We start from the raw sequence: 14300 nt of genomic DNA, 5'->3' as shown, positions 1-14300 counted from the left end.
CAATAATTTTTCCTTGTGGGTTCCATACTCCAAGAAAGTCTGTAATTTGTATGCTTTATCTCCAGTGTGACTAGAAAGTTCATGCCTCCATTTCTGGTTAATTAGCCTGAAATGAAATGCCTGATTTTCCAAACTTTCCAAGTGTCAGAGTCTGCTTTGGCTTAGGTACATATTATTTTTCCTTTCCCTTTTCATAATGCATACATTCCTGAATTTACTCCCATCACAGAATGAAAACTACATAAATAATAAAAAATACATTATCATAATCCTTTCAGAAGACAGTTCTTCTAATGTCAATTTACACAGTGGTTTCTATACTTGATAATCATTATTACTCTTACACCAATACTTTGTATGTTTTTATACTTCTGTATTTTTATTACAAATAATTTTTTATTAAAGTTATAAAAAGGGTATTTAAAAAAAATAAGGTGATGAATATATATAAGGCAATCCGAGGTATGACGATCTCCTGTAGATATTGGCTGTGCTTAGAAGAGTTGAGGTGTTTAGTTTTGTTTTCAGTCCAGGGCTTAAATGCGGTGTGATATCCATGATGCACTCCCATTGATGTGAGTTTTGCGTAAATGCCATGCTTCTTTTAGGCAGAAATGAAGGCACTTTAAACATAGCTATATGCATGCTTCAAGGTAGCCATCCAAAAGTTCTGTGAAAAAATTAGATCCAAATACCCCTCCCCCCCACTTGCCAATCCCGTCTCTTCCACGTTATTTCTCATATCATAGACAATTCAGATTTTGGTTTAGCTTTTTATTGTCCTTGGACAAAGTTTATTAGATAACCTATTATCTTCACTGTAAAAAGGAACCCCCCCTCCCCCCGGAAGACAGGCTTTTCATAGTTGCCCTGTCTTTTCAAAAATTAAATGCTTTGACTAAAGGATACTGTATACTGCTTGACAGAAATATGTGCATATTCTAGACAGGTGTCTTTCATACAGCACTTTTACAAGATTGTTTCATGTTCTCAGTAAGAGGATCTTCAGATAAAATACATAGCCATTTCCACCGAGTTTCCAGTTTGCCTACTCCTGGTTCATTTTTATCAAATCATTGAGGAGATCTATTCTCTTGCAGTCATAGAGGGCTCTGGCCAGCTTTCCTACTGTAGGCCCTTTGTAACCTTCACTCATAACCCATTTCTGCAGCATTTGGTAAACTTTTTCTTTGAGTCCATCTCGTTCGTAGTCATGGTCAATTTCATCAATCTGTGGCTCACTAAAGCCCAGTTTACGAGCACAGTGTTTCCACTGTTTTGCCAAGTTCTCTCTCACTAGATTCAGCTGTTTTTCAGAGAGGATAGAGGTGTTATCTGCAAATAGAAAGACAAATATAAGAAGACAGCATTATTTAAACTCCCCTTCTCTTTGAATGTCTCTCCCCAAAATATGGTCACTAGTAATGACAGGATTATAGGTGGCTTTCATGTAAGCAGTTGGTCTAGTGATTAAAGAGGAGGACTGGATGTCATGACATTCCTGGCTCTGCTACTGTTTTGCTTTATTGACCTGTGACATGTCTATCTCACAGTGGTGATCTGAGGCTTAATTAATGTTTAATGAATGTTTATAAAATGTTTTGATATCTTTGAATGAAAGATACTGTTATGACTTAAATTAAAAATATGGAGTAGTGGTTTAAGCCAGTATTGACAAATATAAATACTATGGTCTTTTAAAATAGTCCCGCCCCTCCTGTACTGAAATGTTTGAACTCTCAGTCAGGACCAATGATCCTAGTTTTGCTTCCACTGTTCTGCTTTTTTTCTCTGTCTTTATGTACGCATCCACACGTACTGGGGCTTGGTGACTCACGAAACAGTACACTGTGCTGACATGCTTAATGTCAGCTTCAGGTTTGGTAGAGGCAGCTGGGAGAGAATATCATTTATGAGGTGATGAAACAGGGCGGGAGGGGGGAGGGAATGGTGTAGTAATACAAATCAATGTTAGTACAAACAACCACTCATGATGATAACCTTAGGTATTGCGTAACTGTCATGCTATGTAATAAAGGAGGACCCAAAATGCCTAACTTCTGAATACAACAGGGAGCAAGATGCACTGTACATTCACTAAAGATGGTTCTCAGAAAGAGACTGTTAGCCTTCAGATTGTGCCCCAAGAGTGAGATGAGCAGGGACTAAGGGGCGGGGTGCACAAGGAACAGAGAGCTGATTGTAAAGAGGAACATTATAAAAGAACGGCGAGAGATTGCTCTTACCAAATATACCCATGTTTTCATAATGTGCATAAGTGTTTTGCGTGTTGACTGGAACACTGCTTACGTATAGATTCTGTTCTTCAATCTCCATGTGATTGTAGGCTCCAATTTGAATTCCGGTACTGTTATATATGGTGTATTTTGCATTTTCATCTGTGTAAAGGCAGTTTAAGACTGATATATAATCAAGTACATGCAGTTTAGAATTCAAGAGATACAATGGCAAGGGTAAGGAAGAATAATTTATTTTGTATTTAAACCAAATACAGCCATGATGATTATTTTGTATTTAAATTAGAAATGGCCTTACTTTGGCCACTGCAAGAACTTTTTCATTATTAATTTATGATACTTCTGTCCTGGGTGCTCTCCATGTGCTTTGAGTTTCACAAACAGAGAAAGTCACAATCCCTGCCCCTAGGAACTTGCATTCTGAATTGAATAGGTGATACAGTTCAGAGATACAATTCACTGAGTGAAAGATGAAAGTCAATCTCAAAATTTAAAAGTGGTGGTGATGTTCCTTTCAAAAAAAAGTAAGTGCAAGGTATGGGGAGTGGGAAGGAAGGTTAAGAGAGATGGGGAGTTCTGAGTTCCTGACTTCAGTTGTGCTACACTGATTTGCATCAGTTGAGGATCAGGCCCCAAATCTGTTGTGAAATAGTTACTAGACTTAATATTACATGTATCAGATTTAATATATACAGAACCTTATCTTTATATGGCTTCATTTTCACCTATGCACTGGCCATTACAGCAGGACTGGCTCTTGGGGAAAAGCATGCTGTGTTCTGTGAATCTGCAAATGTACAACTCTTGCACGCTAGAGAACTCCTGGGCAGAAAGCTTCTGGGTGCTCTCCCATGGTTACAGTGTCTCTGTACTGTCCCCTCTGAGGGGCTGTACCTTGGAGGCACAATAGATTACTAAATTTCTGAATAGGCATGGCTGAGATTCTAAGGGCATAAAGATCAGGAAATTCAAAATGGCACAGTCCCTTACTACTGTAATAGAGATGCTTATCGTAATCAAGATAAGAGATGAGGAGGAGACCATATTAGTTCATTTTATATCATGACAATAGTTCCTGGAAGATACTTAGCTAAATGTATTATAAATTGTCCTATGAGCATTCCATGAGTGAGAAGACTGCAAAGCAAGGTTGAACAATTTTCTGTTGTTCAGAATTGACAATAAAATGGTATTCCTGCTCTGAAAAATGGCTATGTATAAATGGCCTCTTCAGATCTGCTTCCTGTGTGTATCCAGAGTAACATCTGCATACCTTATTGAAAACCATAGTCATATTCAGTTTGTAAAGTGCCACATAAATTTACATTTCCATATACATGATTTTTAATCAATATCAGTAACAACTAACAGTGATAAATATAAAATTAAAGAATAATGTCCCTGCCATTGGTGAATATGTAGCAATTGGGGATGTAAATACTGTTTAAAAAGTTAACCATTTAAATGATTAAAAATGTCGTTTAAATGGTTAACCAATTAAATGGCTGGGCCCATTCCGGCCAGCGTGGGGCTGCTGGGGTCGGCCAGCTAGCCAGCCGGCATGGGGCCGCTGTGACTAGTAGGCCAAACTGGAGTTAATGGTTAAGGTGGGTTAACCAGTAAGACTAATTCTTACCAGTTAACCGATTAACCTTTTACATCCCTAGTAGCAATAAACACATTTGTGGTTGGTTAACTACTTCAACAGCTTCATTTTTAGTCAAAAATGCTTTTTTGAACAAAGGCTAAATACAAGTGAAAAATGAAGCTTTTGAAGACTCAGATTTGGCTTATAGTTTCACTTCTCAAATAAGGGAATCCAGGTATGAAGTCGTGATTTCACAGTTCTGTAAAACCCTGGAAAATCATGCAGCTTGTCTCTCAGAGCCATGACACTTCATATCTCTGTACTTTATAACATATCTACATAGTGCTTAAAGGTACCTTGTAAAACAATGAGACATATCTCATTAACAGTTTTTAGAGCTAGAGGTTTCAGTTTCACTTTTTAGTAAAGCTGGTCAAAATTTTTGAAATCAGGTTAGCATGCATATGGTGTTAGTTGTTAGGAAATATCAATGCTACCGAATTTACCTGTGGTTATTTTGTGTTGTACAGGTGTAGAAGAAGTATATGCAAAATTCCCCTTCTTAAAAGGACTGGATTCCATTTTGCCTGAATAATTACAAAACACACAAATGCCAAAAGTATTTGGTAATCAAAAACCTAAAGGCACAAGTACTTCAAAACTGTTGTAATATTTATAAGAGTATAAGAACACAGTTAATGCTCCTAATATAGAGCGGGGGAAAGGAGCTGTTACCCTTCAAGCTAAGAAGCTTTTTAATAAATCCAGTAAAAGTATATTTAATTAAACACATCATAGCTTAATGAAGTGCGTAACAACCTTATTCTGTGTCAAGATCCTCTAGCACAGACCCTGCATAGACACTGGCGAAGTGCCAGTGTGACCAATGGGATTCCACACAGATGTAACAATTCCTTTGCTAGCAGATTCCAGTGCAGGATTAGAGTCTAGATATTAGAGTCTAATTTTAGGTACACAAATTTGAAAATTCCAGCCTAAGGTAACACAACAAGTAAACAGAAGAGCTGGCAGGTCATCTGATTCTCAGGGCTTGCCTATATGGAGCCTTAGTGTGCAGCAAGCCAGGGTATGAAAGTACAGCACATTAGCATGCCATGCCCTAAATCACCCTGTGAACCCTGCTGCCATGCACAACTTCTGTAGTGCACTTTGACTTACTGCTGCTTGAAACACTAAGCATGGAATTTTTAGCACGAGGCAGCAGCGTCCACAGAGCAATTTAGGTCACAGCAGGCTAGTGTGCTGTACATTCACATCCTGGCTTACCATGCACTTAATCTCTGGGTGGCCATGCTCATAGTCTGGTATTTTCCCCACTATATCATGCTGCTTCCCCATAATCCCTTCTGCATTTCTTTTCTTTCTATCCAAATATTTAACTTTATTAGTGATTTTGAGAGTTACAATTTCCGCCTGCAGATGTGACAGTCACAGCTCTGACAAACTCCTCTCAATCAATATATTGATATAGACAGCCATTGCAGACTCTCCATACAGCATTTTTTTGCATTCTCTCTGTCAACTATGTGGTACCTTGTGGTTTCTTAGTGTTAAGTGCTGAAAAGGAATGCCATCCCCGGAAAATCCAGCATCAAGGGTGAGATGATTAATCTGTATAATACCTTGTCCTTTTCCTAAATGGTTTGGGAGAAACTCAACTGAACACATGGTTATTGACCTATTTGTTTTTGTTTATTTTTGCTAAACTCTCAATTTTCTCTCCCTTTTCTGGCTCCATAGCCTTCTGTTCCTGTGGATACATACCTCACCAGCAATTGCTGAGAGGCATTGCCATAGCAGCATTAGATATAACCTGCTCTCTGTACAGCTAAGAGTATCAGCTTCCTGTTGGCTTGAATTTAGGGTCACTTATGAACATGGATCTTTCATCTAGTACAGCATTGCTCTACCCGATTAAGCCACCAGAGCCGGAAAAGATTCATTGTCTGAAAGGTACCAAAAAATCCTCACTTTAACAGTTTCTGTGCTGCAATTGACCTGCAGTAAGATTCTGACTCATTTCACACACCTTTGTGGATCTAAAAACAACTATCATTTGCTTCTAGCACAATCTGGTGATTGTTCTTGTTTATGGTTCTTTCACCCTCGATGGGTTGGGAGAGTTCATTAGTTATTAGCTGCCCAACTTACTCCTGGGGGCATTCTGTGCCCAAAAAATAAAAGTTCTGCGCACAATATTTTAAAATTTTGCAAATTTTATTTGTCAAAATAACACTACATAATCATGCCAGTTTCAATTATTTTAATAATTTATTTTGAAATACCTGTCAGCAAGTATGTCTGTAACAATACAGACACACAAAAATTCCCCCAGGAGTAGAGAGTTAAAGAAACCCCTATGACAACCCAGTTCCTGTTTCTATGCCCACCCCACCCCACCCCAGAGCCCAGCTGGGGGGCCAGACACTCACAACCCCTCCCCCACAGAGTCCAGCTGTGGGGCCCCCCAGCTAATACACCCCAACCCCCTCCTTCCCAGAGCCTCACCACGGCCCTCCCCCAGCCCAGATACCCATACCCTGTCCCTCTCCAGAGCCCACCTATAGGCCCCCACTTGCTCAGACACCTGTCCCTTTCCTCCCCCGGAGCCCAGGGATCCAGAGGGAGAAACAGCCTTAGGCTTGGTCACTGCCCTCTCCTTCCCTCTGGTCATGCTGGAAACTGCAACTGCCAGGAACCCTCTAGCTTCCTCTTCCCCTCCACAGCAGTGTCTTCTATATGTAAGCTGGACTCTGCTGAATCCAGTGGCCCCTAGTGGTAGCTAGCAGCACTGCAGTCCATTTCTGTGGGGGAAAGGAAATTCTGCATGCACAAAGTTAATTTCTGCAAAATTCTGCATTCCCCAGCAGCACCAACTGGATAATAGCATGCAGTCAGTAGCTTGATTCTTCTCTCTCTTACACTGACGTAAATCAGGAGTAACTCAATTGAAGTCAATGGAGTTACAACACTGAAAACAAACATGAGAGGAGAATCAAGCTCACAGCATTTTAATGAACTGAAGTGATATAAAAGTATCAGGAAAACAAAAAGCACTGGACCATAATATGTCTAAAGGAAAGCCTTTGCTACCAGCACCACAGCCTCAGAGAAAGAAATCAGCTGCTTGTTGGTATATGACCTACAAAATGATCAGTGGCCATCTTACTTCTGGAAGATGACAAAAGAAGTACAGCTTGTGTTTTAGACAAAAAAGTAGTAAGACAAATATCTCACCTACCTGTCTCTGTATTTGGGCTTTTTGGAAACCATGGTGTGGATGCTTGTGGATGCTGGTGTAGGCCAGATTCAGGCACAGGGGGTTTATTCAGACTAAATGTATTGGCTGAATTTGATCCATAGAGATCCTCTGTAGATCTTGTTATCGGATCTATAGGCCTTGTCCCATACGTAATATTTGGATTGTATGATACATTTTCCCATATTGGAGTTGCTGCAGCTGGTGGTGGTGGTAGTTGTAAATGATTGTAATTGGTCATGTCACTATAGGGACTGGCTTTTGATTCTGTGCTTTCAGCTTTCAGATATAATTCATTCGTCTGTGGAGCAGCAGGTGGAGTTGCAAATGGATCAAAGGATACCCTTCGTCTTCTTTCCTCCTCTCTCTCTTCAGCACTGTATACCAGAGGTTGGCTTTCTGAATTATCCATCCGGCTGCCATGCTTATGATAATTTAATTCATCTTGCAATTTTCTTTCTAGGCTAATAGAGGCCTCAAAGGAGGTCTCACAGGTCTCGACAGGCTGGTTCGCTGGAAAGGGAGCAAACATGGCTTCATCCACATTGCCAGTCATGAGACCCTGAGAGCTATGTAGGGAATTGGGCTGATCTGCAGCATGGAAGGGAAATTGAATACTTGAATTATTCCATAATGCAAAGATACAACTATAGTTTTTAATTACATCTCAACAACACTATGGTAGAGTCTAGCATTTTTATATTAAAAACAGCTAAATAATTCATAACATGTAACCAAAGGTAATCTCTTCTAGAAAATACTGTATTTTACATTTTACTTAAGACCTTTTCATCTGAAATGATCACAGACATCTTTATAAACTGTGGGCCTGACCATATTGAAATCAATGGCAAAACCTCAGTGACTTCATTGCTACAAGACCGAATCCTACAGACAGTATGTATAGGGACAGTTAATTTTTCAAGCACCATTAAACTGCAGCAACCTCTAAGCAGAACATGGCACAGAAATACAATACAACACAACACATCAGGCCAAGAAGGGAAAAATGAAAGGTTTTGGACTTTAGAGGGCCTGGTTCACTAATTTACTTCCAATGGAGTTATACTGCAGAAAATTGGAGAGATATAGTAGAGAATCAGACTCAGAATTTACTGTAGGTGCTACTTTATACAGCACTAAAAGTCATGTTTCTTTCAATGGTCCTATCACAGAAATCTCAAATTAGCCTTCATCATTCTGTATTTTTAATGAACTTTGATTTTCAATCTCTGTCTAGCTTGTTCTTCTAGAGTTCAGAGAATAGATTTTAACAAAGATCCATTTCATGTCTATGGGCAAAGAGGGAAGTAACCCATGATTTTCACCTAAACCTTACAGATAAATTCTATCCTTGGATGGGTGCACACAGCTTCCCTTAGAGACAACGGGTTTGCTTGTGGTCTGAACTGGATTGTTTGAATTTTAATTTAGAATTCTAGCTTGAGAGCATTCTATAGCATCGCAAGACTGAACAAAATGTCAAAACCTGCTTTTTTATCATGTTATTTGATTATTTGTAGTATGGGGCTGAAGAGGATCTCCTACTGAGACTTAAATAGATTACAGCATTAATATGGAGCTTTGAAATGGTTGTGTAGATGCTGGGCATTACTGAAAATAATGGGATTCAAAAAGGCCACTGTAGCATTAGAACAAAGCTTGTATGGGACTTGATAGTCAGGGGATTGGTAATGATATATGGAATGTTGATCTTTCTATCTCTAGAATACGTTTGAATCCAATGCAGGTTGGTGGTGAATGAAAACTATTACTATCTGATGGCTTCTACATGGTAAACGTGACTTGGTTGACTTACTCTGGTTTCAAGTGGATAAATATCACCATTGCAACAGGAAAAAAACAACCCCACCATAGCTGGCAACTGTCAGCACTCAACAAACAGGTACTAGATTCACAGTCCATGACATTCAACTACCCTACTGTCTCTACAAATGATCCTCTACGGCAGGCTTGACGACTATTGGTGGGGCACTGTGGGACTCTTAGGCCATGTCTACATTATCACTAATGTTGCCAAAACTTGCGTCGCTCAGGGATGTGAAAAAACACATCTCTGAGTGACATAAATTACGGCAGCATAAGTGGTAGTGTGCACAGCTACTGCCACTCATTGGCGGTGGCTTAATTATATTAATAGGAGAGCTCTCTCCCGTTGGCATAGAGCGGCTACATGAGAGATCTGACAGAGGCACAGCTGCATCAGTACAGCTGTGCTACTGTAAGCTCTCTAGTGTAGACATAGCCTCAGAGTATGTCTACACTGAGTTTTAAAACCCATGGCAGTGAATCTGAGGCTCAGGATGAGCCTGGGCTCTGAAGCCTAAGGAGGCTGCAATGTCTACACTGTTCTTAATGCTATAGCATGAACCCAGGTCTGTACACCTGTGGCAAGGGATCTCGGAGCCTGAGTTTTTAAAACACAAGCATATACATGCCCATATACTACCACTAGCTGCACTGTGTCCATTTGCTGAATAAAGAGAGGACTTTAATCTGCAAGGTTGTCAGTGTATCACCTTTCACAAACACCACATTCACACCATAGTTTTTTAATGATGAGAAGATATGTAAAATGGTGCTGCTACATTTTTATGTTTTCTTAGGAAAAATATTACTTGCACATTAAAAATGTAGCCCTGCTGTTGCCCTACTAAAATCCATTACCTCTGCTGAAGAATGGTCTGAGTTGTTGCTAACCTGTCTTTGGGGTGAGGTTTGTCAGGCAGATGATAAGATGGATCACATAATCTAGTTCAGACAGTATTATCTTCAAAATGGTCTGAGCACAAGAAAACTTTGCAGGAGTTTTTACTGGATTTTCTAACGTTGCTTATAGGTGTGTGTGTGATGGGCTGTGTCAACCTGCCTGTGATGGAGTGTGCACCCCACACTGGCCCTGCAAGAGCTGAATTAGGGCAGGTGGTCCCAATCTGCTAATTAGGCTGCACACTGGAGCTTTTCGGCTGGAGGCAGCTAATTGGAGAGTGGCTCCCCTGTGCAGGAAATGGGGAAGGTGGGGGGGTGGGTATATAAAATGCAGGAAAATGGAAACAGGAGCTCCTGGGAAAATCTGTAGTCACTACCTGGGAAGAGGGAGGAGTGTTTGGAGGTTCCAGAGATGTGTAGCCTGTAGTTGCTCACTGTGAGAAGGGAGTGGTGAAGCTGACAGACCCAGAGAAGGAAAGAAGAGCCAAAGGTTAGGACAGGGCTCAGGGAAATGCAGCAAGGTATGGGATGGAACAGACCTTGTCTGCTGATTAGAGGGTGCCTGAGCCAAAACATGGAGTAGAAAATGGGCCCAGGTTTCCCAACTAGCAACTGGGCAAGTGCATAGGAAGATTGCCTGAGTCTGTTTGGCAGAAGAGATGTCTTCCCTCCTCCTCCCCCCTCAAAAGGGGAAACCACAATAGTGATCCAGCTGGAGAGGAGAGTCATGATGAGGCCACAGCAACTCCTAGAGTGAGAGAGCAGCTGCGCATAGAGGTGGAGGGATGGTTTGCAGCCTTAGGGAGAAGTGCTGATCTGGTGAGCTGATCCCCAGAATGGCCAGGAGGAGGTGCCAGTCCTGTGGTGAGTAGAGCACCCTGTCACACTGCCACAGCTGAAAAGGGATTAACTGGAGCCTGAAAGCTATTAGTACTGCCTGGGAACACCTGGAAAGGGTGAGTCAAGCTCAAGGAAGCCTTAAAGGAAGGAGGTCAGAGCAGTTTGGAGGAGGCCCAGGAGAGAGGACATCTAATGTGCTCTCTGAGTGAGAGAGGGCTGGCAAGAGCTAGGAAGAGAGGTAAACCTGGAAAGTGCAGAGGGAGGATTAGTTCTGCCAGCCAGTGTCCTGAGAACAGGATGAAGGATTCTGAGAACTAGCCAGAGAGACTATAATCACATGTCTCACACTGCTTGGAGTGGTTTAATGGTATTCTTTTGGTTTGTCACTGCTTGGCAGAGAAACCAGGACTGTATAAAGCCCCAGGAGGAACAGAAGACATTTGAGTTGATTATATATTATTTACCAATTGTAGTGGACATTATTTGGGACTTTAAGGACAGTGGTGACCATGGAAGGAGGGGGACATTAGGGGAACCTGGCAAGATCCCAACACAAGAGACCACCTAAAGGCCATAAGGGGTAACTCTAGGATGGTGGGCCTGTTACACAGTGCTACAGATTTGAACCCCTGCTAACAGGGCACTTGGGTGAAAGAAGTACAGACACCTTCTACTACAGACATAGTGGTATGGCCACATATAATTATCTACAACTATATACTTCCTCAAAGCTGTGAAACAAACCAGGATTTGAGCCGATATGTGACAAAGAAAGGAACAAATGAATGGAGTAACCCATGACCAATTCCATGGTATCCAAGGCAGAATCAATAGGGAGCAAGATCTCAAAACAAGTGACATGTTCTAGTTTTTCACTCTAGTTGTTCTCAGGGCACTGATAAGGTTGGACTGGGAAGAGAAGATAACTCCAAAAACTGATATAGCATGGAACTGAATCCTAAAGACCAAGCAAAAGTTTCTTGGTGTGAATCAACAGAGGGAAGGTTAAAGGATGTTGTTAAAGTGAATATATACTGTAATTAAGAATGTGGCAATGGATAAATCAAGTTTTGAACAAATGAAGTACAGATGGAAAGAGAATACTTTCTGCATGGAAAGACAAAAGCACAAGAATTTTAAAATAACTTTTTTTTTCCCAAATGGTAGAGCCTGAAAATAGTGATCAAGAGATAGTGTTTTTGTGACTTGCATTTTAGAACGGCAGATAAATCTGATCTTTTTATTCAGTGCTTCAGATTCTCTCCCAAGTTCTGAACAACTGGATCTGTTTGTTACAGCTTTTCATAATAATGGGATCAATTTTATTTGTCCCCAATTTTGCCCTAAGCAGGCAATATGAAATAAAGTGTTATGAAGTGATGTAATAATCACCTGTTTGTGCATGTCCGTTATTTGGAGATTCTGCGACAGAGTCTATCTGAAGGGACTGCATCCTTTTCACAAGTTCAGTTGGCCCAGGGTACGCTTTCTGTACACAGGAAAAAAAATATCATGCAGCACATGCAAGTTTAAGCACAGGAAGCATCTTTACTGTAGAAACAAAATGCATTCCCACAGTGACTGGCCCAAGTGAACAGCTTGCATACATCTCATGTTCTTTGTTGGTAGAATGCTGGTGGACCACGAACATTGCTTTGCAGGGCTTGCTTACTAGTGAGGTTAAGTTTACAGACAAGCAGTGTCTGCTTTCAAGGAAGGCAGGAATGGTTACTATGTAAATATAGGGCACGATTCTCTGATCTGGCCAAGCTGTGCCCTTACTCACATTGACTACTACCTTAGTCCATGAGCTAATCCCATTGGACTAGACAGCGACTCACTGTGCTGCTCCCAACTCAGGGCTGTACCTACAGGTCAGTCTTATCACATTGCAATCTATAGGATTGCTTGCAAAGTAAGATACTGCTTAAGGTAAAGGTAGCAGAATCATGCCCTATTTTATGTATTTACATGTAGAGCTTAACTGGAAAAAAATAATCCACAGCTATGGCCTTGTTCTGACCACAGTTTATATATGGGATATGGGGACAGGGAGCTTGGTGAAGATCTTTGGAAAGAATGTTTTAGTGTTTCACTGCACTTTTACCTTTGCAAACCCTTGTCTTCATTTCACAGCGCTCAAGGAATAATCATCTTTACCCTGGCATTTTGATGTTCTAGCCATTCATGCCTTTTTGATGTCCTTACTCGAGTAAAACTTGAAGTCAAGTGCAGTTTTAGGACTTCTGGATTTGACCTGTTGCTCTTACTTGCACTTCTCAGAAAGTCATTAGTCACTGTCTTACCAGGAAGTCTTTTCACAAATTAAAAACCAACAATCTCTTCCAGGAAACATATCTTGATCCCAGGTGTTCAAAGTTCAAAACTTCATTTTGGCCTTTTGTTAGGGCCCGATTCTGACACCCTGCTTATGAAACTGTGTATTACCCTGCCCCAGGAAAAGTCTCATTGGTAAAGAGTACAGCATACTCCACTTTTGTCTTATTTCAAAGAGACTATTTGCAGAGAAAAATGCTACTCAAAAATCAAACAGTAAAAAACTACAAAACTTATTGGTACAGCTTTGTTACTTAACCATATTCATTAGCTTGTATGTTGTATCCATATCTCCTACCCCTGGTCTCTTTCTGCCTTTAGACTTCAGCCATTGAGGGCAGCGATTGTCTCTTTTGTGCTTGTGCAGAGCCCAGCACGATCGTGATTGGTAGCACCCAAAAGCCCCATAATATAAAATATTTACTACTCAGAATTAGTATGGGTGGTACAATCAGTTTCAGAAGAATATTTGTCTGTTTTGTCAACTTTATTTTGCAAAGCGTTGCTATCTTGCCAAAGAATACTGGACACACCTTCAAAGTCACTGCCTGGATTTCCCAAATCAGAAATGTTTTAATTCACCATCCTGCAATTTCAGGGAGAGGGGAAAGCACCTGACAAAACAAGGCCGTACGGCAGAACAGCGGCACCATGGGGACACTTTCACTTATCAGTTTAAAATATTGGGGATGCAGTTCTTGTCACCTCCATATAAGTGGTACTTTCATTTCAGGGTTCAGCCACAGCACCAGGCCCTTAATGTCAGTAGGACTACTCCAATGAGTAAATGTTTTCCAGTGTGACTAAGGGCGCCACAATCTGGCCCAAAACATTTGCCAGGAAGTAACTTGCCTTTCATTATTATTTCAAATCAGGAAAGCATCCTTCTGCACAACAGTTTGCAAGCTACAGCCAATAGGAGGAACAGGGAACCAAGTTACAGCTGAGAGAGGACTCAAAACTTTGAATTTCCTGATTTTTTTTTTTTTAAATTTAGATTATAGTAATGCTTAGCGGTCTCAACCAGGTTCAGGCCTCTCTGCTAGGTATTATACAAACACATAGTAAACTGTATGTATTAAAAAAAACTCAGCAATGACACTTCATAAACTGTGAACCAGATTCTGTCACTTTAACTCATGTTGAATAGTAGCTTGCTCGACAAATTGTCTTCTTTGATTTCCATTCATGTCAATGCAGTAACACCAGTATAAAACTAACGTAAATATGATTTCAGCAGGATTTCTAATGGAGGAAAGTTCTACTC

At 40.7% G+C, this 14300-nt stretch overlaps 1 protein-coding gene across 2 annotated transcripts in view; it reads right to left on the bottom strand.

Annotated features, from left to right (window-relative positions):
- Positions 1-358: 358 nt before the first annotated feature.
- The window catches only part of RIPK1 (receptor interacting serine/threonine kinase 1), a 41354-nt gene continuing 27412 nt past the window's right edge, over positions 359-14300 (bottom strand). For both annotated transcript variants that reach the window (XM_032798383.2, XM_032798385.2), the window contains 5 exons: positions 12089-12185; positions 7109-7717; positions 4353-4433; positions 2247-2399; positions 359-1335 (listed from right to left, as the gene is read on the bottom strand). In XM_032798383.2, the coding sequence (XP_032654274.1) occupies positions 1049-1335; positions 2247-2399; positions 4353-4433; positions 7109-7717; positions 12089-12185 (1227 nt within the window). In that variant the 3' untranslated portion in view covers positions 359-1048. The remainder of the gene's footprint in view (positions 1336-2246; positions 2400-4352; positions 4434-7108; positions 7718-12088; positions 12186-14300) is intronic.

This window comes from Chelonoidis abingdonii, chromosome 2 (assembly GCF_003597395.2).
Source record: "Chelonoidis abingdonii isolate Lonesome George chromosome 2, CheloAbing_2.0, whole genome shotgun sequence".
Lineage (NCBI taxonomy): Eukaryota > Metazoa > Chordata > Testudines > Testudinidae > Chelonoidis > Chelonoidis abingdonii.
The sequence above is the reverse complement of the archived record's forward strand: the minus strand, read 5'-3'. Positions and strand labels throughout refer to the sequence as shown.